This window comes from Drosophila novamexicana, unplaced genomic scaffold, assembly GCF_003285875.2.
Source record: "Drosophila novamexicana strain 15010-1031.04,08,12 unplaced genomic scaffold, DnovRS2.1 tig00000121-arrow-pilon, whole genome shotgun sequence".
Lineage (NCBI taxonomy): Eukaryota > Metazoa > Arthropoda > Insecta > Diptera > Drosophilidae > Drosophila > Drosophila novamexicana.
Window position 1 is genome coordinate 1,982,563 of NW_020824773.1, and position 26,932 is coordinate 2,009,494.

The 26,932-nt window shown below is 41.5% G+C and overlaps 2 protein-coding genes across 7 annotated transcripts; both read left to right on the forward strand.

The window, feature by feature from the left end:
* Positions 1-63: 63 nt before the first annotated feature.
* Positions 64-12,018, forward strand: LOC115758018 (serine/threonine-protein kinase 10). 5 transcript variants are annotated; one of them, XM_030698517.1, is made up of 13 exons: positions 64-543; positions 955-1,163; positions 1,298-1,776; positions 2,238-2,436; positions 2,496-2,806; positions 2,873-3,013; positions 4,340-4,415; positions 4,471-4,811; positions 4,872-7,193; positions 7,255-7,361; positions 7,427-7,559; positions 10,954-10,980; positions 11,280-12,018. In XM_030698517.1, exons 3-13 carry the CDS (start codon positions 1,450-1,452, stop codon positions 11,427-11,429), a joined length of 4,134 nt encoding a protein of 1,377 aa, XP_030554377.1. In that variant the 5' UTR covers positions 64-543; positions 955-1,163; positions 1,298-1,449; the 3' UTR covers positions 11,430-12,018. The 5 variants fall into 5 exon arrangements, with proteins under 5 accessions (XP_030554377.1, XP_030554378.1, XP_030554379.1 ...); XM_030698518.1 differs by having other exon boundaries at positions 4,875-7,193; XM_030698519.1 differs by lacking the exon at positions 10,954-10,980.
* Positions 12,019-15,251: 3,233 nt separating this feature from the next.
* Positions 15,252-25,279, forward strand: LOC115758019 (muscarinic acetylcholine receptor DM1). Of its 2 annotated transcripts, XM_030698522.1 has the most exons (5): positions 15,252-15,392; positions 19,490-20,668; positions 21,532-21,715; positions 21,801-21,937; positions 23,826-24,909. In XM_030698522.1, the coding sequence occupies exons 2-5, from the start codon at positions 19,728-19,730 to the stop codon at positions 24,907-24,909; spliced, it is 2,346 nt and encodes a 781-aa protein (XP_030554382.1). In that variant the 5' UTR covers positions 15,252-15,392; positions 19,490-19,727. The 2 variants fall into 2 exon arrangements, with proteins under 2 accessions (XP_030554382.1, XP_030554383.1); XM_030698523.1 differs by lacking the exon at positions 15,252-15,392 and having other exon boundaries at positions 19,728-20,668; positions 23,826-25,279.
* The last annotated feature ends 1,653 nt before the right edge of the window (positions 25,280-26,932 follow it).

Consider the following 26,932-nt stretch of genomic DNA (forward strand, 5'->3'; position numbering starts at 1 on the left):
CAAAGTAATAAAATACCAAGCGTTGGCCGATACTACAAATTATCAAATTTTGACATATACATCGATGTATCGATATATTTGTGTGAGCCGTACATTTCGATCAGGTGTTACAATTTTTAACCATCATTAGTACGCACACATAGAGCAAAGTAATTAGTAATAGTTTATAACATTCGATTCCGTTATCGCATTAACTTTGGGTGCGTGCATGTGTAGTTGTAAAGTGCTGTTTCTGTTTGCCCTTGACGGCACTGCATACGCATATCGGTGGTGCTCTTCTGACACACACGATACGCCATTTTGGTCAGCAGAATATGCAATGCGCGTTGCCATATCGTCACAGTGGAATTTAAGAACTGGTCACACTGGCTGGCGTTGCGCGAGAGAAATTGACAAAATATCCAAAGCAATTAGCAATTTGAGTGCAAAACGTTTTTTATCTACGCGGAAAGTTTAGTAATGCCATAAAATTCGCTGGGCACGCTTGTCGTTCGTATTGTGTAGCCGACTGATATGATACAATGATTGTGATGCGACGATGAGGTAATTGTTTTTGCTGCTGTCGCTTGCTGCGTTCGTCTACAGTTTCACACACACACATACGCATACGTCCAGTTCGATGGGCGGCCGCGGCGTAATCATCAATGAGCAACTGTAAAACGAGGCTGAGGCTTTGAGTGCGCGTGTTGTTTACAAATTGTGCATTGCATTGTTTAAATTTGGGTGCTTATCACATATACGTAAAGCCGCTGGCTTTGCCAAAAAACTGTCGAAAGGAAAAAAAAACGCGACCAGAGCCAAGAAAAAGAAGAGCCAAGTCTCAGCTTCAGCTCGTAGACATACGCATACACATGCAAATGCACACACGCAGAAATACATGCACACGGACAGACAGTCGTTTTACGCTCTTTTTGTCTACGTCTTTTACTTTTCTCGTTTGTAATCATTTTCCAGCCATTCGTATGTGTTTCTTTCTATGTGGTGTACAAATATTAGAGCTCGAGAGCTGCTAATTAAATTATAAACATACAGAAGCGTTAAGCAGTCGTCAACCGAGCCAGAGCCAGAGCCAAACCCACGACCCCAAACTAGCTGCGCTGCTTTGGCCCATTTTCATTTGAACTAAGACGAACAAGAAGCAACAGCAGAAGGAGACGAAGCAGGTGAGCGACAAGAGAGTTTAAATAAAAAGCAAGAAAGAAAAAAAAAAACGGCAGCTACCAAAGCTCAATCAATCAATGAAGCTCAAGCTCAATCAATGATGCATGTTGTTGTTTTTGTCGTTGTTTTTACGCAGCTTTCACCAAATTCGAATCTAGTTTAACCTGGCGGTAGCCGCTGCTCCTTGCAGCATGTAGAACAAGGCACAATAAAAACAATATTTACACACGCGTATTACTGCAAGACGAAGGAAGAGCAGCAGCTGTAGAAAGTTGAAGAAGCCCCAAAATGTCCTTCATAACGAACCTGAAGAAGGTCTTCCACCTTGGCGGCGGTGGTGAGGCCAAAAAGAAACGCCTGTACAATAACATCAAAATGGACACCGATCCAAAGGAATTATGGGAAATGGTCGGTGAACTGGGCGATGGTGCCTTCGGCAAGGTCTATAAAGCCCAGCACAAGGAACACAAACGCTTTGCGGCCGCAAAGATGTGCACGCTTGAGGATGAGGAAAATCTGAGCGATCACATGGTCGAAATCGATATACTCTCGGAGATCAAGCATCCAAATATTGTCGAACTCTACGAGGCATTCTCTATAGATGACAAACTGTGGGTGAGTCATATCAAATTCTCATAATTATGTGTACATAGTAGAAGTTTGTGCGAGTCATAAAGTACGTACATTCCCTTTACTTTGTAAATGATTTGTCAATGAAATAGTTAAAGATCTAAATATTTGATAAATGGCAGTAAAATATTTGAATATAAAAGAAGTGTAATAATATGAAAACTTTATCTCAAATTTGTTTATTGAATTAAATATGAATTAAATAACTGGGGTAGAATGTGAATTTAGGGAGTATATGCAAGTTTAAATTATTTAAATAAAAATGATTTAATCCCAACTAAACAAGATTCATTTCACATATAATTATTTAGAATTAAGTGGATATTGAGATTCTCTTAAAGGAATTTAAAAGGGTTATATATCTTGAAAATACGTTATTATTTTATTAAATAAACCACGTTTAATGTTTGTAATGTTATATTTACTAAATTACATTTATTTCTCAGATGCTTATTGAATATTGTGACGGCGGCGCCTTGGACAGCATTATGGTGGAGCTGGAAAAGCCACTGACAGAGCCACAAATCGCCTATGTTTGCAAACACATGACCGAGGGCCTCACATTTCTGCACAAGAACAAGGTCATACATCGAGATTTGAAGGCCGGCAATGTGCTGCTCACCATGGAAGGTGGCGTCAAGCTGGGTAGGCAGCCTAAATGAATTAAGTATGATCCCAATTAAATGCCCTCTGCTATTTTGCAGCTGATTTTGGTGTGTCGGCCAAGAATAAACACACAATGCAAAAGCATGATACGTTTATTGGCACGCCCTATTGGATGGCACCGGAGCTGGTGCTCTGCGAAACGTTTCGCGACAATCCATACGATCACAAGGTGGACATTTGGTCACTGGGCATAACACTCATTGAACTGGCGCAAATGGAGCCACCCAATAGCGAAATGTCGCCCATGCGTGTGCTGCTCAAGATACAAAAGAGCGAACCGCCCAAACTGGAGCAGCCAAGCAGATGGAGCAAGGAATTTAATGATTTTCTTAAAAAGTCTTTAGTCAAGGTGAGAGTTGGTGGTTTCTGTCAATTATACCCTGTAAAATGTAACTATTTTTGTATACTTTTGCAGGATCCACAGCAGCGTCCCTCCACGGAAGTGTTGCTGCAGCATGGTTTCATCAACGGCAATTTGGATGCAAAGCCAATTAAGGATCTGCTGCTCGAGTACAAGGCCGAGGTTGTCGAGGAGGTCGTCGATGATGAGGCTGAGGTTAGCTATATTTTTAATTACACATTCTGCTTCTCGTTGTTGCCAGCACAATATGCACCTGTATTACAGCCAGAGCTAGAGATGACACTAACTCTCTCAATCTTTTGTATATCTCTCTTTTACACGCTGCCTCCTCGCCCTGTCTACTATGCCCAACAAAACCAAACCGAAAAAATAATTGCACTTTGCGATAAATCTTTTCATTTGTTTGTTTTACTCTCCGTCAATTTGTCGGCCATAAATACGTTCTTATCATTTTCTGTGTTATTATTATTATTATATTTTTTGTTTGTTTGTGTGTTTGCCTGCCATTGATTTAGAAGCTTAAACGCCAAGTGAAGCGGCGCTCGCTCTATCAGAGGGTTGGTAAGTCGTTCTACAGCAACACCCCGTCAGCCGTCCCTCCGTCCAACACACGCTCCATTTATTCAAGTTATTTTACTTATTTTTATCAGCATTGTCAAAAGTTTATCTTGCTTTATGTACTCGCCTTCGAGTGGCTACTTTTTAGTTGTGTTGCCTTTTCAGTAGCCACAAACACATTGTAGCGTATCAAAGCATTTTTAATATTATATACATATATATTTATCAATATGTGTGTAACGTACGCATATTTGCTTAATATTACGTATCATAAAAAACTGTCCAAATATTTGTTTTATCGAACTTCACAGTTCTTATATTTATTGCATAATCTAGTTATATTAAATTAGTTAAAAATATATCATTTTCTGTAATTATCATATATTTGATAATTTTCCCCCTATCATTTAGCGGTAGTAAAAAAATTATTTGATCTGCCTTTTCTAAGAATTTGACGGGTTATAGAGATATTTTGAACATATTAGAAAATTGCGCATCTAATTAGAACGATTTTTTAATGGGATGTCAGTTTTCCTAGTAACATATAATCTTTTTTGTCTTAAATTAATGAATCCTTAAAAAAAAGGGTTAACATTTCTCCTAGGTATAACAGACATAAAATAACATTTGTCTAACATAACATACAAGTGTTTTTTTTAGTCATTTTGTTTACTATTTTTAACAGAATGCTTGTTACAGGCAAGCTAACATTACAGTAAAATGTTAGTTACAGCTTACTCTATGCTGTCTTACATTACAATATCAAAAATAATATAATGTAATGTTGCCTTTGAATCGCGGGTTGCTGTAGACATATAAATGAAAGTCAAAATATATCTATAAAAAAAGTAATTGATATTGATTTAATATAATGTAATAAAACGCAATTAGCTCTACAGCTAGAATAATAAATTATTTTGAGGTATTTTACTAACATTGCAATTTTGTTTTTTTCTTGGCCAGGAACCCCGCAACTCGGCGCTCCAGCTCGACCTGGACGATGACTCTGCTTCGCTGCAGAGCCAAGACATTGATAAACGTAAGTGCTAGCTTACCTTATGACATTTCAATTGTTTAACTTTTGTTATATATAGTTCCAGGTACACCTACATCCATATCGCGGGATTCCAAAGAGCAATCCCAACCAAGTAGCAGTCTATCAACAGCAGCAGCTGCAGCAGCAACTGCAACTGCAACTGCAACAACAGCAACAAATAAAGCAACAACATCAGAAAAACCAAACCAGATCAAGGAGGAGCATGCGCCGGGAGTGGCCGAAACAGCAGCGCCGCATACCAAAGTGCCCGCACCAGCGCCGCCAACGCCACCAGCGCCACAAAAACAACAGCAACAACAACCACAAGCAGCTGCTGTGCTGCACAAATCAAGTGAAGACGTTGCAGAAACAAATGAAAAGTCTGACGCAGACAAAAAAGTGAGTTTGGCAAATATAAAACTATTAAATCTGATTTGATTCCTAAACATCTTTTTGCAGCAGCACTTTGTCAAAAAGGAGAAGGGCAAAGCGCCTCCACCGCCATCAGCAGTCGCTGCAGCTGCTGTCATAGCTGCCAGACCACAGAGCTCCCCTACATCGGATGCGGAGGCAACATCATCGCCCAAGAAGCTGCAGGAACCCACAGCCGCCATTGAAGTGAGCATTGGTCAGGATGCTGTGGAGTCTAAACCGCAGCCGCCCTCACCGACCGCTTCTTCCATCATATCCGTGCAGTCGGTGGCCTCCACGGGCAGCAGCTCGGGCAGCGCTACGGGCGCTGTGCTCAGCTCTAGCACCTCGCTGATAACCATCAACAGCAGCGATGCTTCGCCGGCGCCGCGTCAGCAGCAGTCGGTGCCGCCGCCACCACCGCCAACGCAGCATTTGGTGCTGCCGAACAGCCTGGATTCGGTTAGTCAAATCACAGTAGTGACGAGCACCCATCCGCCGGTGATTATTGACAATTCACAACAGCAGTCGGCGCTGCCGCTGGCGCAGAATGAGGTCATCATTGTGTCGAATGATTTGAATAAGAGCACGCATTTGCATGAGTCATCCACTGACGAGGATTTTCCATCGCTGGATGACAGTCTCGGGGATCAGGTTAAGCAATCATCCATGATACTAACAGTAAATGAGCATCAAGATGGCAGTGCAGGTGGGGCATCTTCTGCAGCAGCTGTTCATGCTCGCAAGCTGGACGAGAGCGAGGTGCTGATTGTGAGTCCGTCATATGCGGACGACGATTCGGCATATAACACGGCATCGGGTAGTCACGATCACAGCGATCAGCTGCTGCTCATGGACACCAGTCACGTGTCTGTTGTCACAGTTGGCGATGAGGTCATTAAGGTCAAGGACAGTAGCCATCAGCAGCCCAGCGATGGCGGCAGCGGCAAGCAACAGCAGGCCAATGGCGTTGTGCCCGAGGATGTGAGCATCATTGTGAATCGCTTTAAGCCTGGCCAGGAACAGGAGAAACGCATCTCGCCCGACAGTAGCCTAGGCTCCGGGTCGAGCGAGAACGGCTCCGTGCGCGGCAGACGCGGCGTTGAAGTGCAGATAACCAGCGGGGGCGGCGGCGGCGGTGGCGATGCGGACAGCATTGGCACCAACACTAGTCAGGACAGTCGCAACGAGGTGGATAACAAGCAGTCGCATGGATCGATGTTGCCACCACCACCTCCGTCGGTGACCAATAATAGCAACTTACATCATCAGCGGCTGGCGCTGGCCATTGACGAGGAGGAGGAGGCGGACGTGGTGGTCATACGGCAAAAGCCGCGCGTACCCGCAGCCAAATCCTCCGGCGTTGGTGGACTCACTAAGGAAGAGATCGAACTGCGCAATTTACGCAAAAAGACGCGCAAACGTACGCGTAAATTCGAAATTGATGGCGTGCAGATGACCACAACGACCAGTCGGGTCATCTATGGCGATGAGGAGAACGGACGTATCTATGATGATCACGATTTCCGCAAGCAGGAGCTGCGCGAACTGAAAATGCTGCAGAAGCAGGAGAAGAAACAGCAAACCGAGCTGCATGTCAAGGAACAGATGGCCAAGGAGCAGCAGGATCGTCGATTTGAGCAGGAGCGCATCTCGCTGGAAAAGACATACGAAGCGGACATGGATACGCTGGCGCGTCAGCACAAGCAGCTGGTCGAGAAAACTGAACAGACGCAGGAGAATGAGCTGCGCAGCTCCTCAAAACGCATACGCTCCGAGCAGGAGCAGGAGCTAAAGATTTTCCGCGAAAATCTTAAGCAGGAGATACGCCTGCTCAAGCAGGAAGTCGATCTGTTTCCCAAAGATAAGCGCAAGGATGAGTTCAAGCAGCGCCGCACAGCCATGGAGCTGGACCACGAGGAGAAGGAGCGCGCTTTCCTCGACTCACTTAAGGAGCGTCACGAGCTGCTGCTGCGACGGCTCAGCGAGAAGCATCGCGATCATTTGGCCACCATAAATCGTACTTTCCTGCAGCAGAAACAGAATGCGATGCGTACGCGCGAGGCGCTGCTCTGGGAGCTAGAGGAGAAGCAGCTTCACGAACGCCACCAACTGTCGAAGCGACATGTCAAAGAGCTGTGCTTCATGCAGCGACATCAAATGATCATACGCCACGAAAAGGAGCTGGACCAGGTTAAGCGCATGCTGCAGCGCAAGGAGGAAGATCTCCTCAAAAAACAAACGCTCGAGAAGCGCGCTCTGCCCAAGCGCATTCGAGCCGAGCGTAAGGCGCGTGATCTCATGTTCCGCGAATCCTTGCGCATATCCACAAATCTCGATCCGGAGATCGAGCGTGATCGCTTGAAGAAGGTAAGGTTGTGGTTAAGATGGGTTGAGAAAAGATTTTCACTCGTTTTATTTTCCAAAACAGTTCCAGGAGCAGGAGAAGAAACGTTACATGCAGGAGGAGCGTCGCTTTGAGGTCAAGCATCAGAAGCAATTGGAGGAGTTGCGTGCCACGCGTGAAAGCGCCATTAGGTGAGTTGAGTTAGGGTTAGAGATTATCCATACATTTAACACCTTCCCTTCCCATCCCTCCACAGAGAACTGGAGCAGCTGCAGAACGAGAAGCGCAAGGCTCTCGTTGAGCATGAACATGCCAAGCTCTCCGAGATCGATGAGCGCCTGAAGGCCGAGCTGCGCGATTGGCGCGAACAGCTAGTGCCACGCAAACAGGTGTGTACACCCAGTAACCAGTTACCATTTTCCCGCTATCTCTCTCTCTCTTATCCCTCCGCCCCACCAAAACCCAATTGTCCCCAACAGCCCCTACAAGCCAAGGCTAGTTTTGTCAAAAGCTATTCGCCTCATTTTGTTGGTGTTTTGTGTTTTTGTACAGTTGTGCGTAGTTTATTTGGATTGATCTTAAGTTAGTATTAAATACTGTTGTAAATATTATGCATTTCTTGGTTTACGGTGGTGATTTGTGGTGTCTTGTGCTACCCCATTTGACTCAGCCCCCGCCCCCGCCCTCGCCCAGTCCAAACCCTGTCCCGCCCCTCCCGTTCTGTCAAACGCCACAACGTTTTGCATTTGAGTGTTGAGCAATAATTTTACGGCTTATGATTATGTGCTATATCTTACAACTGCACTAAAGATAACGTAGGCAATAGCTCTGCCATGACTAACTAAACATTATCTATGACTTAACTTCTGTACAAGTGCATATGTGGAGCGAAGATATGCATGTTAATATGATATGATACTGATAACTTGTGAGTCAAAAAACAATTTGCGATAACTTCTCAAATTGATAAGCTAGGCGGTTACCAAAGTATTTATTTATTAGTAGGTAGAACTTCTTGGAATAAATCAATATGTGAGGTGCTTATATGTAGGTGGAAACGTTATGAGTCGAAAAACCTATAGGGACTCTTATTTGAATTTTGGCTATAAAGATATGGCCATTGAAACTGACAATTTAGTGATTATTGAGTCAGCGATTTCAATAATTAGATAAGTTTTAGATCATGATGAGGTGCGGCTGTAGGCGAGATTTTTATAAGTAGGCCCGAGAACTTGGCAGTTCCATCATCAACAGACTTTTCTATTGATCCTAGAATTGTTGATCTGATAAAACGTGCATCTCTCTCACTAAAAGCAGTTGTTTGCGTCAGTGTAAAGCCCATATTAAACTTGAATTTGCGTTTGTTCGCCTTCGTTGATTGACACAATTTCAATCAAGTTAAAGCCTCGATAAGGGTATAAGACGTTTGGCCTCAGAGTCTGTTTATCGAAAGCAGAGAGGATAAAGCTATATGTAGACAACATGCTCATTATATAAAAAATAACAATTTCGGTTTTTTTCTTGACAATTTTCACGCTCGCATAAAAAAGATTGTTTCAAAAATCAAATATCAACATATTTGAACAAGGCAAATGACACTCTATATATTTCATTTTCAAACTCATTAATTTTTGTGTATTGGCAACTAATTAAAGAATATAAGCCCTCGATTATTGCTCACGTGTAAAACGTCTGTAGTTTGCTGAACCCAACAACGCCAACAACGCGCTCAACAAAATCAAACTATATATATTTTGATCAACTTTTTCTCTCTCTTTACACCCCACGCAAATGCATACACTTTGGTGGCCTACTACTGTACCTACTCAATACTACCTACAAAACTAAAAACAAAAAAAAACATATTTTTATAATAATGATATATTGAAAATGTTAAAAACAAAATGCTTACCGCTGTGCTTTCCAACTACTAACAAAATATCAAACAACCAATTGACCAATTGGCTGGTCTCGGGCCTTGCATGTGCTAACCAACTCAACTCAACTCAACTGAACTGAACTGACCTCAACTCTAATCAGCGACTGAATGTCCTGATAAGCGCTGCCATTGATGAGCACGAGCGGCGTCATGGCCTGGTGGCCAATCGGGGCGAGTTCGAGAATCTTGAGGTGGAGCTGCCGTTGCGGCTGCGCGGCATATTTAATGAAAGATCTGCGCGTTTGTTGCCACGCAACACGTTCATCGATGTGCAGCAGCTGCCGCGTTCGCGTTCGTCCCTACTAATGCTGGGCGGTGGCAGTGGGCGTGGCAATTTTAGGGGCTCAGCGCCCGATCTGAGCCGCAGCGTGCCAAGCACGCCCATAATGCATAAGCAGCAGCGTGCCCAGATGCGCAGCGAACTGGTGCTGCCGGAAGAGGATGACGGCGAGGAGCAAATGAAGCGTGCCAGCGTGGCTACCATGCCGGGCCCAAGTCAGTTGCGTTTAATTACGCAAATGCCAAGCGCGGCGCCCAATGAGCTGGTCAAGGTGGTAACCAGCACGCCGCAGCTAAACAGCGCCGAGGAGGGCAATGCCAAGCCAGCGATGAGTACATTCAAGCAGACAACTCCGCCGCCACCAAAGACGCCCGAAGAGCTAGGCCTGGTGGCGAATCGCTTCGGTCGACCTGATGTCAACGATGCGCCCGTGGAGCTGCGCATACACGAGGGTCCCGTGCTGAGGGCCCATACGCAGCGCCTGCTGCACTCGACCTCGTTTGCCATCAAGCGTCCGTCGCTGGCCAGCCGCAGCAGCGGACGTTCCTCGCTGAGCAGCGCCCAGTCCATGTATAACATGCATGAGCTGAGCACCTCGACGCGTTACTGCAGCGATGCCGAATTGATATTCGATGCGGGCCGCAAGGCGGCCGCCTTGCTGGATGAGGTGCAGCCGCAGCTCCGCTCCACGCTGAAGCCCACACACAATGGCAGCGTCACGGATGATTTCTATCACGATTTGTATGCGGCCAAGTACAGGCTGCCGCGCATTAACCAACGTCAGCTTAGCCTGGACGAGGACACCTCGGCCGCCTAGGCGCCCCACCAGCTGCGCCTAATGCATACTTAAAAACAACAAAATACCAAAACTCTAAACTCTACGCACTCGCCTCATTTAAGCAGCGTCTCTTAACACACTTTACTAACTAAACTGCGCTACATTTTCCCTTCCCTCTACCCTGTATGCTTTTGGTGCTTACTACACACACACACATACACATACACACATATCATATTAACTAGACTATAAATAATTTCGGACTATTCTTGAAATCCTTTCCTTTTTCCCCCTTTTCGAAACGCTGTCAATTGCCATAACAAATTTTTTGCCAAAGTTTTTTTTGTTAATTAAAAAATTGTTTGCTTATTTATTATGCCAAATATTAAATTGTTTAGTTAAGCCAAAGCCCGCGTCCTACCCCCGCAACCGTTGCATTCCGTATAGCAGTATTATATAATGCAGACCGTACTTAGACCAAAATAAAAGAATAAAAATTTCATAAATTAAAATAAATTAAACGCTGTAAAATAATACTTATGAAACATGCCAAGCATATACACTTAATTACTTTAATCATATATGTATATGTATGCATTGATATTCACTTTCATGATGCTTCACTGTACACACACATACATCACAACAACAACAACAACAACCACAACAACTACGCGCTGCTTTTCATATATAAAACAAACACAAAAAACAAAACTAAAAAAAAAAAATCGAAATTATGTTCAAAACAAAAACCTTTTCTTGCCGGCTCTTCTTCTATTCGTAAAGCAACTACAACAGCGGCTGCAACAAGAGGTTAGTCTATGAGTCTTAACTCTATACTATCTTTATCTATAACTATCTCTACTGACAACACAGCTATAAGCTATATACTATATTTATTATTAATATGCATGCTTAATATCAAATATATATACTTATATAGATAACTAGTCTAGTTGCTATGTAGTAGACACATTGGATGTTGATGCTTCAAAATGTTATTGCGTATGATTTGCAAGAAAAGAAAAGAAAAGAAAACAATATGTTAATAATTTTACAAAACAAACTTGTGTTAATCAAATCTTATTTAATTGAATTTATTCTGTGTTCAGCGTCTGGAGGAAACATTCGCACAGCAGCTGGATGAAATGGAAACCTTGTATGGCGGCGCCCTGATTGTTTCTATGCCCGCGGATACATTGCAGCGCGATCATTTCACGGGCTCCACGCGCAGCAGCCTCAGCTCCTATTCCGAGGGATGAGCCCTGGCAGCAGCAGCCGCGGCAGGAGCAGCAGCTATGCAACAATTGTCAGCCATCCATGTAGGCTAATGCTAAAAGGCGTATCCCTATCCCACTCCACGTATCTATTAAATACATAATATATATGCTTAGATATATAAATATATATGTGTAAACATATATATGGTAAATGCTAAGCAGCGCGTCGTTCGGGTCAAGCAAAAATTTGTGTCGTTAAACTTAAGCATAAGACGTAATTTTACTTTTTTTTGCATTGTATTTTAGCCTACCCATTATTCAATTACTCATACTTACTATAATAACTATGTACATGTCCTATCTCTAACTCTCAAGCAACTGGCAACTATATATATCTATCATATATATATCGATCGTAATATGCGTGCAGCAAACCATCCAGAGCAGCAAACAAATATTCTACTTAATATACATAATATATATACATAATTATATATTAATTGTTATCCAAACACAAAAATAGACAAAAAACACAAAAACAGAATTAACAAAAAACAAAAACAACACACAGATCTTTTGTTGACCTTATCGCTTTTGTAAATATACTTACATAGTTATGTATTATTCATAATTAATGAGTAAACCATATACTTAAACCTTAATACAGGCATACAATACATAGGTATATGATATGAGTTGGTATATGGGAGTTTAGCAAAAGTTATTGTGGCACATCTTAAATATGTTAGACGGTGGGATTCCAATTGGAATGAAGCGTGTGAGAGATGAGAAATGATGAGATATGAGACAAGCGAGAGACAGAGACGCTGGAATATGATAAAGGATATTTATATTTGTAAACGTTTATGCTTATATATTTTATATATACATATATATATATATATATATATATATATATATATATATATATTTAAATTTAATACAAGAAAAATGCAAACAAACAAAAAAATAAATTAAAATATATTTAAAAAACGACCAAATTAAAAGATTTTTGAATTTTACCTTCTTTTTGCTGTTTTCAAGCAAATTTATTTTCCCCTGATTTTATATTATAGAGCATACTTTGAATATGTCTTATGTCTTATCTCAGGGAGTATCTTTTTATGTAAAGGATTTTCTTTTAAGGATTTATTTAACATATATAAAGTACCCATGCATACGTTGGTCATTTTGCTGGAAAAACATATGATTCTAATGGAAATGCTGTTTAGAGTCTAGGATAATTCTCATAGGCTAAGATTACAGAACATACTTTCCATAGATTTTCCATGTGGAAATGACTGAAATATAATGGCATACATTTTTTAAATTTACAAATTCGTTCTTAATGCTCTTCCTAGACTCCCGAATTCTAAAAAAAAACTTCATATTATTCATTTTGGAAATAACTTATATTTTGAATGAATTATATATAATTTATATAATTAAATATATTTTTAGTTGAAAGATGCTTTTCAGAATAAAAAAAAAAAAAAAGAAGATTGTTAGTCGATGGCCAAGTATGATAATGTGTAGAATTTTATGAAAATGTTGCCTACTTTTGAAAACTTTTTAGGATTTACTTAACATATGAACAGTACCCACGCTTACTTTGGCCATTTTGCTGAAAAATACATACAAAACTAATGGAAATGTTGTATAGAGTCTAGGATAGTGCCCATGGGCTTTTTATAACCATCAGCCACAAGTGAGCTGCCGGCACGCATTAGCTCTTGGCCATTGTCCGGTTTAAGCGCAACACGAGTTGCTATTAATAAAAGTAAAAGGCAGAGAAACAAGCGAAAGAGATAAAAAATTCAAAGACACTCGTGGTATTATTTAATTGAAATGTGAGAATGCGCTTTTCCAGCGCCTACTTCACAAACCCAGCGAATGCCCCAACACACCGAAACCGAGCCCCATCATCATCATCATTGTCGTCCTCACCATTCCATCATCCTGCGAGTCCTATTCAGAGACACAAGTTACCACTGCCGCTACCGCTGCCACTGCTGCTGTTCAGCCTGATGAAGAGCACAAACAGCAACTGTGCTACAGTTTCACAGAAGCATGCTTGAGCCAATGTCCCCTTGGGGCACAAGCTCATCCTCCTTCCGCCTGCCCAGCTGCCTGCTAGCTAGCAGTCCAGCAGTTGAGCATTTGGACTCTGCACTTGGCTGTTTGCGACTCTTTCATTCATATTCATCCATTTAGTTTTGTGTTGTGTTTTTATTCTGTTGTTGCTGTTGCAGCTTAACGCTACACTTCACGAAAGTTGTTGCGCTGTGCAACATTCAGAAGTTTTAAATTAAAACACGGCATTGTCAGTAAACATATGATTAACAGGGGTCTAGAGCTCACATCGTGTTAGATGTTGAATCAACATTTTGTATAAAGTTGTATTGCTTTAATTGGACTGTAATACATTGTTAAAAAAAGATATGATTGTGATAGCAATTAATTTTATACTAATTATAGTATATGCACGTGTTGATATTATCCGGCTTTGACCAGGCTTCGGGCTTTTCTTCAAATTTAATTTTCTACTTATTAGAAAATAAAAATATATTATTTTTAGTGCTCACTTTAGATTTGCTAAAATCGTTGAAACATTTATTTATACATTTTTCATTCAGAGCTTCAGAAAATAGGTTTGAATCACAAAATAAACAAATAAATAATTCAATAACAAGATTTCATACAACACTTTCCGGTAAAATTGTCTTTGTTGTTGCTTTTATTTACTTTTTGTTTTAATATATTGCATGGAAATCATTAAAAAGGACATTACCTTAAATACCGCTCAGTGTACGAACGCATACGACACTCACACACACACGCGCGCGCATTGTAACAGTTTTTCCGCTTTTGCTCACCCACACACACATTAGCCGGGCTGGGACCATTATTGAGGGTGTTGCTGAGGATGCTCGCCGTGTTGCCCAACAAACACAAATTCCAGCACAAAGCGAAAGATAACAGCTTTGACACACACACACACCCATACAGAGGCGGACTCAACCACGCGCTCACACCCACACATATAGTGACAGGCACACACAGCTTCCTGACTGGCCAGAGCCGAGAGTAAGACAGAAAGTGAGAGAAAGAGAGAGAGCGCACGCGTTCGTACTGCGTATTGCTCTCGCGGCAAAGGTACCGTTAAGGTATGTGCTTGAAGCTTTTCAGCTTCAGTCCCGGACGAGATTTAGCAACGTGCGCTTGGTTTCATCAGCAGCTCTCCAGCTGACGGCGAACTCGTGCAACGCGCAACGTGAAAAAAGCAACGTTTATTTATGCGCGGACAACGGATTATACTCGCAATAAAATAAAACAAGCACGCTAGAATAAATAATTTTTTAATAATACTATAACAATGTAGTGGAACTGTGCAGTGCTGTTGTGTAACCGCGTTTAAATTTGTATAAAACTAAATAGAAAATATAAAAGAAAATCGCAATATATATTTGTATCTATCTATAACGCAAAAGCATAAATTTGATTACAATGTTAAGCGCAGGCCGAATGTAAAAACTTGGGGGCCAGCGCTCACACGCGAAGCGCGTCAGAGCGTTGACGGCAGCGTCGACGTCAACGTCGGCGTTGACGCAGCGGCCCGCATTGTGTATAATAAAATTTGCGAAAAAAAACGGCGGAATGAATTGAGCCAGGCAGCGACGCTGACGCTGATGCCGAGGCTGATGCCAGTAAAGATGTGCGCGCACAATACAAAAATTACAAAGCATACTTTTGGGAGCGGCAAATGGTCAAAATCAACAGCAGCGGCAGCAGCAGCCAGCAGAAGCAGCAGCAGCAGTACCATCAGCCAGCAGCAGCAACAACAATGTCAACGCTACAACGGACGCTGAGCGTGCACAACTAAGCTACTTAGTGGTGGGAGTTAAGCATACAAACCGACACAGAGAGAGAGAGAGAGAGAGAGACAGAGAGAGCGAGTTTAGGAGAGCGAAAGCACGAGTGCCTGCCCCGCAACGGAAGACCCATGTAAGTGGTGAGAGCAAGAGCGCTGCTTGCGTGTGTGAGAGTTAGAGCGATGCTGTCGTGTAATAATGTGTGAGAGCTAGACCGATGCTTGCGTGTGCGTGTGTGTGTGCGTGGCAACGCCGTTTTGCTGTTGCTGTTTCCAGTGCTCTCGTTTTGATTAAACTTGCGAATAGTAGGTCGGAACGGGTCGGTGGGGCGCGGCAAACAGTTCGCAATATGCTTAGCATTGGGCCTGCCACGAGCATAAGGTGTAAGCAACCAGCAGCAGGCAGCAGCCAGCAGCACAGCGATTCAATTTCCGCCAGCAGGCAAAGGCCAGCGCCAGAGAGCCTGCAATTAAACTCGCGCAAAGAAATTAACATAAAAGCTAAGCAGCAGCAGCAGCAAACGCACAAAAGTCGGCAGCTAGTTTTTTTTTCTATTTTTTTGTTGTTGCTTAAAAGCTTAAGATCCCAGTGGGCGGTTATGTGTGCGTGTGTGTTCGTGCCAGTAGGAAGGCATCTATGTGTGTGTGTTGAGCTGACAGCGCCCGCATTAAATGTAAAATAAAATTCTACATAAAATTGTACATAAAATTGTAGATGAAATAAAGGCAGCTGCTGATGAGCTGATCAAACTTGAAAACGTGTGTGTGCGTGTGTGTGTGTGAATTGGTTTCTGTGTGTGTGCGCCTGTCATAAAAATAGCCTAATAAATTGGCAAAAGAAACGCCGCGCATAGCCGCAGGTTGCTCGCGCGTATGTGTCTGTGCGTGTGTGTGTGTGTGTGTTGGTATGTTCATAATAAATCCATAAATCCTTTTTTACGGGCGCGGCAGCCAATTCGATTATTTGCCAAGAATCGACGGCCAACAAATTTGAATGTTAAGCTAAGCCGACAGTTGGCCAAGATTGGCCTTGCCCAACATAAGCTGACGTGGCCAGAAGGTTGGGCAGGTTAGCCAGGCTAACACACAGACACAAGCACACATGCACACACGCACACACGCACACACAAAAACAGGAAGCGACAGCGGCGGCAAGAATTTGTTTTCATTTTGTTGTTCTTGTTATTTTGGCCAATTACTATTTTTGTTGTTGATGTTGTTGTTGGCATTTGTTGGGCTCCAATTTATGGCGCTCTTCATTTGGCTGTTTGTTTATTGGCACTCCCCGCACGCCTCGAGCGACCCCCCCGCTTTGATTTATGCGCATGTTTGTGCCAGACTACAATTGAGATAAATATTCGGATTTGTGATTGATTTATTAACTGGCTCGCGTCTAATTGGCCGACGATTTGTTGAGACTTGCTCAAAAAACCAATTTGTGGGCTATTTCGGTTGCAAGTTCAATTTCATTCACAAAACACTTTGACAGGCATGTGGAAAGCTACAAGTTAAGCACTTGTCATATTTAAAAGCAGCTTTTTACATTTCTTGGCTCGTTATTTAATTAAAATTTTTAATTTTAGCACAACTTTGTGCTCATTCAATTATGGCGCTCGTTACATGTTATTAAAATGGCTTTTCCCTTTTTGCATACTTTTTGAATACTTTTTCTGTCATTTCATTTTTCTGAGCGGCTCTGACATTAGCTTTGGCTAATGCAAAAGTTCAGCTCTTGTTGGAAAAAATGTTGTGGATAAAAGTTTACACAATGTTGGGCATACTTTTAGCTGCAAATTTAAACAGAATTCAGCTAATGAAATTGTTGAAAAGGATATCAAATACTTTTGCTTATTATTTAAATGAAGTTGGAATCAAACAAATTTAAACATCTGCACCATGTACAGAAAATCGGATTCTCTGTAGTTAAACTTCGACTAACTTTCTTTCCCAACACTTCAATTCGATAAATATGTGTTTTATTAGCAAATTTCAAGATTTATGTTTATATTATTTTTTTTAATTATTATTTTTCTTACACTGTGCTCTTCGCTGCCCCACAAATTGTATGGGAACGGAATAGTTAATATAATATCAATATATTATAGAAATTATAACAAGCAACCTACTTCGCTTCGATTGGTTTTACTGCAGTGTTTAACTAAATTGTGTTCTAATGTTCTTCAATTTCAAATATTATATTTTAATTATGTGCATATTGCAATATTGGCAAAGCTTTAGATATAACTGCCATTAGGTCCCCCATAAATATGCTATATGAAAATATAAAAATTTTATTTCAAACTGCATTTAAGTATGTTGAAGTCTTTTCTCAGTAAGTCTAGGAGCTTTTAGTACACGACTTAGTGTCCGAGGTTTTAAAAAGTTTAATTTTGCCCTTAACTTAATATTTAACTAGCTGGTTGGACAAAGTTCTAAGCCCGGTGGGCGCTGGCTTGCATTATTAACTGAATGGATAAGGCAGCTTACAAGTAAAAGTGCTCTAGCAAAAAGTGACTGAACACGAGATATTCTGTACGCATGCAAAACTCGTTCATCTTTATTTGCAACTGCTACACCTGCTACACATATACACAAACACACATTGGCATGTATTCTGTTTTATGCAGTCTCACAATATGAAAAGTTAATTCTTGAATAATATCAGCCTCAACTGTCCGTTCTTTTAAAAACCTTGGGGGCAAGCAGATAAACAGGACTATCTACTTGCTTAAGGGTAAAACGTGTAGAGTAGAATCAGTAGGAGAAGACCCCAAACTGAATACTGTAATGCTTATTGTAAACCGCATAGAGGACGCAGAAGGGGTTTATGTGAGGCATAGTTAGTATGACAACATTTCTGAGTTACTTTTTAGATTTTGTTTGTAATTTATTTATAAATAGATACAATTTCTAACAGAAATCAAAATCCTATTGTGTTAAAACGGAGCTCTCACTTACTTAAGTTTTTGCCGAAATTTGTAATTAAGTTAACAATTTGAATTTCTTGCTCAAACTGTTTTCGCTACTTTGAACCCGCTATCAATAGAATTCTGATTGAACAATAATTTAATTTTGAAGCCTTGCCAGCTTAGTTCTAATAAGGCGTAAAAAGCATTTAGATTTAATATCCATGTGCATTTTCAGTGGCTGGCTAAAAGCTTTCCATTATCAGTTAATTTAATTGTATTTATTGTGCGCACACACACATACACAGAAATCTATTTTGGTCTCGGCTTAAAATCCCATAATTCAATTATAAACTTATGTTATTTATTTTGTCGCATTATTTTCCCACTCATTTTTCATGCTCAGACGCTGAAAAGCCTTTTGACACATTTTGAATTTGATTTGTGCTGCGGAAAAACATAACGCACGGACAATGCTCCATCATTGAGACATTCAGACAATGCTTAAATGCTGTCAATGCGGCAGAGAATAATGGTCCACAGCTTGCAATGGACTCAATACGAATCAATCATGCCGCATATCATGTCAGATAAATCAGTGAGCGAGGCAACAGAAAAGTTCTCTTCGCACCATGCGGCGTATGCGTAACTTATTAAAAAACTTTCCAAATCAAAACACAATGTATAGACTGTATATCAGTGTGTGTCTGAGTGTGTGTGTGTGTGTGTGTGTGTGTGTGTGTGTGTATGGGTGTGTATGGGTGTATATATAGCCAATGACAACATCAATAGTTTTGAAAACTGTCAGAGGAAGCCGCCTTGAACATTTCCGTGCCAAAGTGCTTAGGGCGCGGGGGGTAGAAGGCGGTTGGGTTCGTATCGAGGAGCTGTTTCGAGTCGCCAGCCAAGTTTTTGCCTACACTGACTGTTGCATGTTGGCCCTTTGTTGGCTCAACACCAACACCAACAACAACAACAACAGCAGCAGCAACACCAACAACAGCAAGGCAAATAATGCTAAGCGTGGGCGTGGCATGTTTATCTGTGACTGTGCTGTGACTGCCAAGGAAACGCATTCAAGCAGTTTTTCATTTACATTTTCATTAAAACAAATCACACAGAAAATGTCATTTGCAAAAAGGACAAAGCAAAGCAGCCGCAGGCGTCTTCTCCTTCTTCTTCTCCCTTTGTGTGTTTGTGTGTGTGTGTCTTTCTTTGAGCGGGAGTGCGGTTGTGCGGCTGGTGTTGGGGCTTCTGCTCGTATCAAAGGCCTGCGACAGCTCATAATTCTCTTGTTTTTATTGTATTTTTTGTTGTCTTTGCAGGGCCAGTGCAAAAATGCGCACTAGGAAGGCGCCAGCGCCAGCGCGTGGGTGCAACAAGGATAAGCAGCAGCTACAGCAGCAGCAGCAGGACAAACGCCTGGCACAGACTGCCATTTAGGAATCACAGCCAAACGCGAACACAAGCAAATACTATATTGAATATATATGTGCTACGCAAATACTCAGCAGCAGTTGAAATCAAATCAAATCAAAGCAAATCAAATATCACGCATACGCCATGGAGCCAGTTATGAGTTTGGCCTTGGCCGCCCATGGGCCACCCAGCATACTGGAGCCGTTGTTTAAAACCGTAACTACGAGCACAACCACAACAACAACAACAACGGCTGCGACAACGAGCAGCAGCAGCAGCAGCCCCACAATCAGCCCCACAACCAGCACCACATTGTTAACGGCCCTGTTGGAGAATCTGACGTCAACGGCAGCCAGCGGCTTATACGATCCGTATGGGAATCAGACGAACGGCACATTGGGCTTTGAGACAAAGGGGCCGAGGTACTCGCTGGCCTCGATGGTGGTTATGGGCTTCGTAGCGGCGATTCTGAGCGCGGTAACAGTTGCTGGCAATGTCATGGTCATGATCTCGTTCAAGATCGATAAACAGTTGCAGACGATCAGCAATTATTTCCTCTTCTCGCTGGCAATTGCCGATTTTGCAATCGGCGCCATTTCGATGCCACTGTTTGCGGTCACCACCATATTGGGCTATTGGCCGCTGGGGCCGCATGTCTGCGACACCTGGCTGGCCCTCGACTATTTGGCCTCGAATGCCTCGGTGCTGAATCTGCTGATCATCAGCTTCGATCGTTATTTTAGTGTTACACGGCCGCTGACCTATCGCGCCAAGCGCACGACCAACAAGGCGGCCGTCATGATTGGCGCCGCCTGGGGCATCAGTTTGCTCCTCTGGCCGCCCTGGATCTACAGCTGGCCCTACATCGAGGGCAAGCGCACGGTGCCCAAGGACGAGTGCTATATACAGTTCATTGAGACGAATCAGTATATTACCTTTGGCACAGCGCTTGCGGCATTCTATTTTCCGGTGACCATCATGTGTTTTCTCTACTTTCGCATTTGGCGCGAGACGAAGAAGCGCCAAAAGGATTTGCCCAATTTGCAGGCGGGCAAAAAGGATTCCAGCAAGCGTTCCAATAGCAGGTGAGTCTATTGTCCGTACTCTCAAGATTCGTTGTTATCCACGCATTTGACGATATCAGATCAGGTGTTCAACTACTTCTTGTGTACTTATTGTTATACCCTAAAGACAATAATAATGTGTAAAACTATGTTTTTGTGGAAAAGTATATAGTACTATATACTTGATCAGGACAAAGATCTGGGTCGATCAATTCATGTCCGTCCATATACATATATATATTCTCCTAAACCAAACGAAGAATGGTTCGTTATTTTTGCCGATATCTTCGTCCATTAACATGCTATCGATAATTATCGAATTGCGGGTAATAAGTACTCGTTTACAAGATATAAGTTCTCGTGCAGTATACACAGTAGTATACACAGATCTATATAATTTCCTTTCCTCAGGCTAGGCGAGATTTATTTCTATCTTCAGATCGAGCAAGACTTATTTCTATCTCCCACTCGCCACATTTGCCTAACTTCTAAGTAAGACTCTTTCTTATATGTATGTCGCAAAACGTTTAACTTTGCTTCAATTTCTATTTATGATATGATGGTGAATTTTATAAACAATAGGTCTCAATATCCACGTTTTATTTCATTTGAAATTTTCTTTTTGAAAATTTCATTTTGTTGTTTTCATTTCGGTCCTGTAAAAATTCTTATCATGAGTAAAGGAATCAAACTAAATATTTATTAAGTGTTGTGACTTAATGAATAAATTAACTATATTAGTTGCATTAAATAATCAACATAATAATAAAGCAAACTAATTGTATTTATTGCAAATGTCGAAAATATTCAATAGCATAATTTTCAGCGCCTTTCGAAGTAAACAAACAAGTGCAATATTAAATCGAATTTCCACTCAATTTCAGCGATGAAAACACCGTGGTGAATCACACATCTGGCGGCTTGCTGGCCTTTGCCCAGTTGGGCGGCAATGATCACGACACCTGGCGGCGACCGCGCTCCGAGAGCTCGGCGGATGCGGAAAGCGTTTACATGACCAACATGGTCATCGATTCGGGCTATCATGGGATGCACTCGCGCAAGTCAAGCGTAAGTTAAACAAGCAGATGCATGCTTTTTCCGGCCGTTTTACATATGTACTCATTGGTTTTTCTTTCGTTTTGTGCACATGCAGATCAAGAGCACCAATACAATCAAAAAGCCATATTCATGCTTTGGCAGCATCAAGGAGTGGTGCATCGCGTGGTGGCATTCGGGCCGCGAGGACTCCGACGATTTTGCCTACGAGCAGGAGGAGCCATCTGATTTAGGGTATGCAACACCAGTAACAATTGAAACTCCTTTACAAAGCTCCGTCTCCAGGTAGTACAAAAAAAGCAGCTCTCTTTTTAATCGTCTTATTCGAGTAAGCAAACACTGCACCCAGCCACACACACACACATTTACATACACACACACACACCCACATATATATATATCTATATATATAGCATACTTACACACACTCGCCTGCTTGCTATGTGTTGTGTGTGTGTGTATGTGTGTCAGTTTGTGTGTGCGTGCGTGTGTCTTGCATGTGTGTGTCTCGCATCTCAAATGCACTCAAAGCACTTCATTCCAAACAAACAAAAAATCAACTCGATTCGTTTTTCAATGCCTGTCCCCAAGGAAAAAACAAAAAGAAAATAATTTCCATCACACAACGGTTTCATTCTGCACATGCACAGCCATCAATAGACGCACAGTGCACTCGAAAAGTACTCGCATCGTTCCACAGTTACACAGCTGAATGCACAGCCATGGGAAAACTCAATAGAGAATTGGAAACCTTTTCCGTTTCGTATGCTTAATTTGTGGCAGCTTTGCAAGCTTCTGATGTGAGACATTTTTTTTGGCATTCAGTTTTTGTGATTTTAATTGGAGTTTGATTTGTCTTTGATTTGTTTTCAATCTGTTAAGACCCTATTTGCCAATTGTTATAAATAAATTAGTTGCCACTCGATGGGGATTCTTAGCTGATTTACCTTTGTTTATAATTCTGATGTGGGCTATGATTTGATTTGCACAATGTTATTTATTTACTCTTCATATAATCTCTTATATAATGCTTGAATAAAAAAATATGTTTGCGTTTTTGTTAATTTAAATATGAGTTGCAAGGCATTTATTCACTTTTCTTCAAGGAGTCGAGTTTCTTTAAACTAAAGTTTCATAAACTTTTTAAATGATTTCATAGAATTAACTCATATAACTCAACCAAAGCATTTTACAGTTTAACAATTAGAGTTTTGATAGTTTCTATATATAAAACTGTTGGTTCCGACTGACTGACTGCTTGATTGATTGGTGGAAAATCATTTAAGACATGTTTCATACTTTCCGATTAGTTTCAGAATCATTTTCAAACATTTTTGAGAGAATTTACTTGCCACGGGCAAGGCCAGGATATCCCTGCTGGTAATATTATATATATATATCTTTTTTTTACACAACTGAACTTCAGTATTATTTTTCAGTATTTTTATTTTTTTCTATACAGATCAGTTTATCAGATACGATAACTTACTTAACTCAACTTAACTCACCTTCACCTTTGAAGTGTTCCTTAAAACTATGAGATTCTAAAATCAGCTAATAAGAGTTTTAGAGTCTGTGCCTGTGTCTGAGATATATTAACATCCAATTTTTGATTTCGATTCGATGCTAAAATTAATTGGAAATAAAAAATTGTGTTATTTTTATTTACAACTAGCTGTTTTTATTTCATTAAGAATTTCTAATTTATACTTATATATTAATTATATTTCTGCAGTTTACTAAAAAGCTATATTTTGGCTTTAGTTTCAATATTGCCTTTTGTGTAAGAAAATAACCTGAAAATTGATCACATTTCAGTTTCAAAGAGCTCCCAACGAGAAGCAATTTCAGTTTCCAAGTCTCTCGGTTGCTTTTCCATTTCTGTGCGTTAATCACCTGTGTGACGTGTTGTGTGTTCCTATGTGTGTATGTCTAGTTGTGGGTGTGCTTGGCCGATGGACGGGACAGTTTGCACCCGCGGCTCCATTTTGGTTGTTGTTTATGTTGTTGTCGTAGCTTGTCAGCTGTAAGGCCTGTCAATGTCGAGCACCAGATGCCTCCACCGTGTGGGGGAGCTTTACTAAAGAGCGACATACCTTTGTGTCCATTTTGTCGTTCGCAGATGCACCTCGATGAACGTCATGCGCGACAACTTTTCGATGGGCGGCAGCGTGAGCGGGGTGCGGCCACCGAGCATAATGCTGGCGGATGTGTCGCCGACGCCGTTGCGTCCGCCACTCAATTCCATTTCGCAGATGCAAATGCAGGAAATTAATGCGACCGGCAATGGCAACAACGGCAACGGTAACGTCAACATCAATATCAGCATAAACAGCGCCAACGGCAACGGAGGTGGCGGTGGCGTTGGCGTCGGCGTCGGTGTAGGCGGCGGTGTTGCCGCTGGTATTGCCAGCAACAATAACAACATGAACGGCGGAGCCAACAGCAACTCGAATGTGAACACGCTACGTGACTCACGCACTCTGCCCGTGAGCAATCGCATTGGGTCGCGCTCGGTCAGCCAGGACTCGGTCTATACAATACTCATACGGCTGCCGCCCGATGGCGCCAGCGGAGCGAATGGCAGCAGCGGCACTGCGGCCGGCGGCAGCACGGTGGGCAACTCGAGCGCGCATGGCGACTGTGCGCCCTCCATCAAGATGATACACGAGGATGTGTCGGCACCGAATGCGACTGTGGGCGTGGTTACGGTGCCGCCGCTCACGCGACGACCGCTGCCGTCGAGAGACTCGGAGTTCAGTTTGCCCCTGGGCAGGCGCATGTCGCATGCACCGCAGGATATGCGTCTGCTCAATGCGAAGGTCATACCCAAGCAGCTGGGCAAGGCGGGCGGCCCGAATGCGCTGCTCAATGCGCGCAATGCGGCCAAGAAGAAGAAAAAGTCACAGGAGAAGCGACAGGAATCTAAGGCGGCCAAAACCCTCTCGGCAATATTGCTGAGCTTCATCATCACGTGGACACCGTACAACATACTGGTGCTGATCAAGCCGCTGACCACCTGCTCGGACTGCATACCCACCGAGCTGTGGGACTTCTTCTATGCCCTGTGCTACATCAACTCCACAATAAATCCCATGTGCTACGCCCTGTGCAATGCCTCCTTCCGACGCACCTACATACGCATCCTCACCTGCAAGTGGCAATCGCGCAATCGCGAGGGCATGGTCAGGGGTGTTTACAACTAAAGATCCGGCAGCAGTTCCCAAAAACCAAACAAACACATTCAATTCATAATAGTTGCAATAAATGTTGTGCGCAAAATTAAAACCAAATATATATATATATATATATATATTAATAAATGAAAAATTGTTAGCAAAAGCAAAAAAACTAAAACTAGGCTTAGGTAACACTTTGACAAGCAGTACTGATTTTTGATGTCTAGCCCCCAATATATAAATATATAAATACATATATGTGTAATAACAGTATCTGTGGGCTGCCCAATAAGTTTCGCACATGCCAAAGATAATACTCGTAAATCAATTTCCATTTGGATCCCATATTAGGAATCCGAATTGACGTCAATCATTTTGAAAACGTCACCACTCGAAGAATTATATGCATAATTATATTATATTCTCATTAAAATATTTCCATAATAACCACAAGTAAATCTTGTGAAAATGGCGATTCAACCAGAGGCCTGTGCAAATTTTGTACCTTAAATTCTAAAGCTTATAGAGTTCAGCAAATATAATAAAATAATCTCATCGTGATTTGATTAATTAGAAACACTTTCAAACAGCTACAAAAGAAACACAAAAATATTTTCCAAAGCTCGCAAATTGTATCCTGCGAGCATTAAACTCATTAAACTCGTTAAGAATCAATCAAACACTTACCGAAAAATGAAATTAAATGAACTAAAGAATTCTCTTTAAGCATATTATTTATGATGAAGGTCTTCCATTTGTAATAATCTTCCGAACCGACAAAAACATACAGTGCCGATTCCCAATAACATATTTCACACAAAAAACCCTTTAAAAACAGAGTAAAATCAAAATAAAATTTGGGATTTGTGCCCTTGGGCTGCTGCTGCAAAAAAAATTAATAGAAAGTCAAGAATCTTAGCATGGAAACTATCAAAAATCTTGTCCCAACCTTCCCCAGCAAATGCCGCATTTGGGAAACTTATTGAGCAGCCCTCGTAGCTTCTAGTTAAAGCAACCACATCACAAAAGAACCCCATTTTGTTAGGCGTTTACTTTTAGGTAGGCAAATGCTCCATGCAACAAGAATTTAATACAAATATAAAGGATTACGATTTGGAATACATTATATGAATAAATATATATATATAATATTATGTTAAATATAAAGCGAATATACCTATGGTTTAGCTTAAGTTGTTGGCGTATCCAAAAACCGAATTGAAAAGCTTTAAAACAGTTCAAACAACCGCGAGCAACGAATCGCAGGTGTCACTTTTCCAGGTGGCGATGACATCCTGGATAATGCGGAAGTCTACATTTTGGTTAGCCTGGTATGTGATTATGCTGTTCGTTGTGTTATTTTTTAAGTTTTGATAGTTTAGATCATCTTTTGTAAACCAAAGTTATATTTATAAGTACCAGAGGAGCGAGAAGTAGTAAAGGGAGAAGCTAACAAACATCAACTATGCGTAAACCAAACAAGTTTGTAGTATTAAATTAAAAAACAAAAGCAAAAAAGTAACACAAGTATATGTATCTATTAAGAACGTAACCCACCATAGTTCAACTACTAAGAACAAAACTTTTGTAACTGTTGATTAAAACTTTGTAAAATACAAAAGACAAGTGAAACATATAAAACGTAAAGAACTTAAGATACAATTGCAAGTTTATCGAACAAATGACAAAAGCAATAGCGATTCAGGCACGCGTCACACCAAAGAGGGGGCAGTCGATGGCCACGAGAGAGAGGGAGAGAGAGAGAGAGAGAGAAACTATCGCAAATCTGAAAATTCTCTATAAACTTGAGTATTTGACTTTGACGAAAGTTTTGCTTGGCAGCCAATAAAGAACCAACAAAGAGACCTGCGAAATAGAGAACGTTACATAGATCATGTTAGAGCCATAGTTAGAAACATATAACAAAAAGGTTGTGCCGTTTAGGAAAGCATCAAAAGCATATATCGCAAAACGAGCTTGTCAATCAAATGGCTGAGGGGTTTATTTATGGGTTTCAGTGAGATTTAGCAGAGAGTACACCATCGACTGC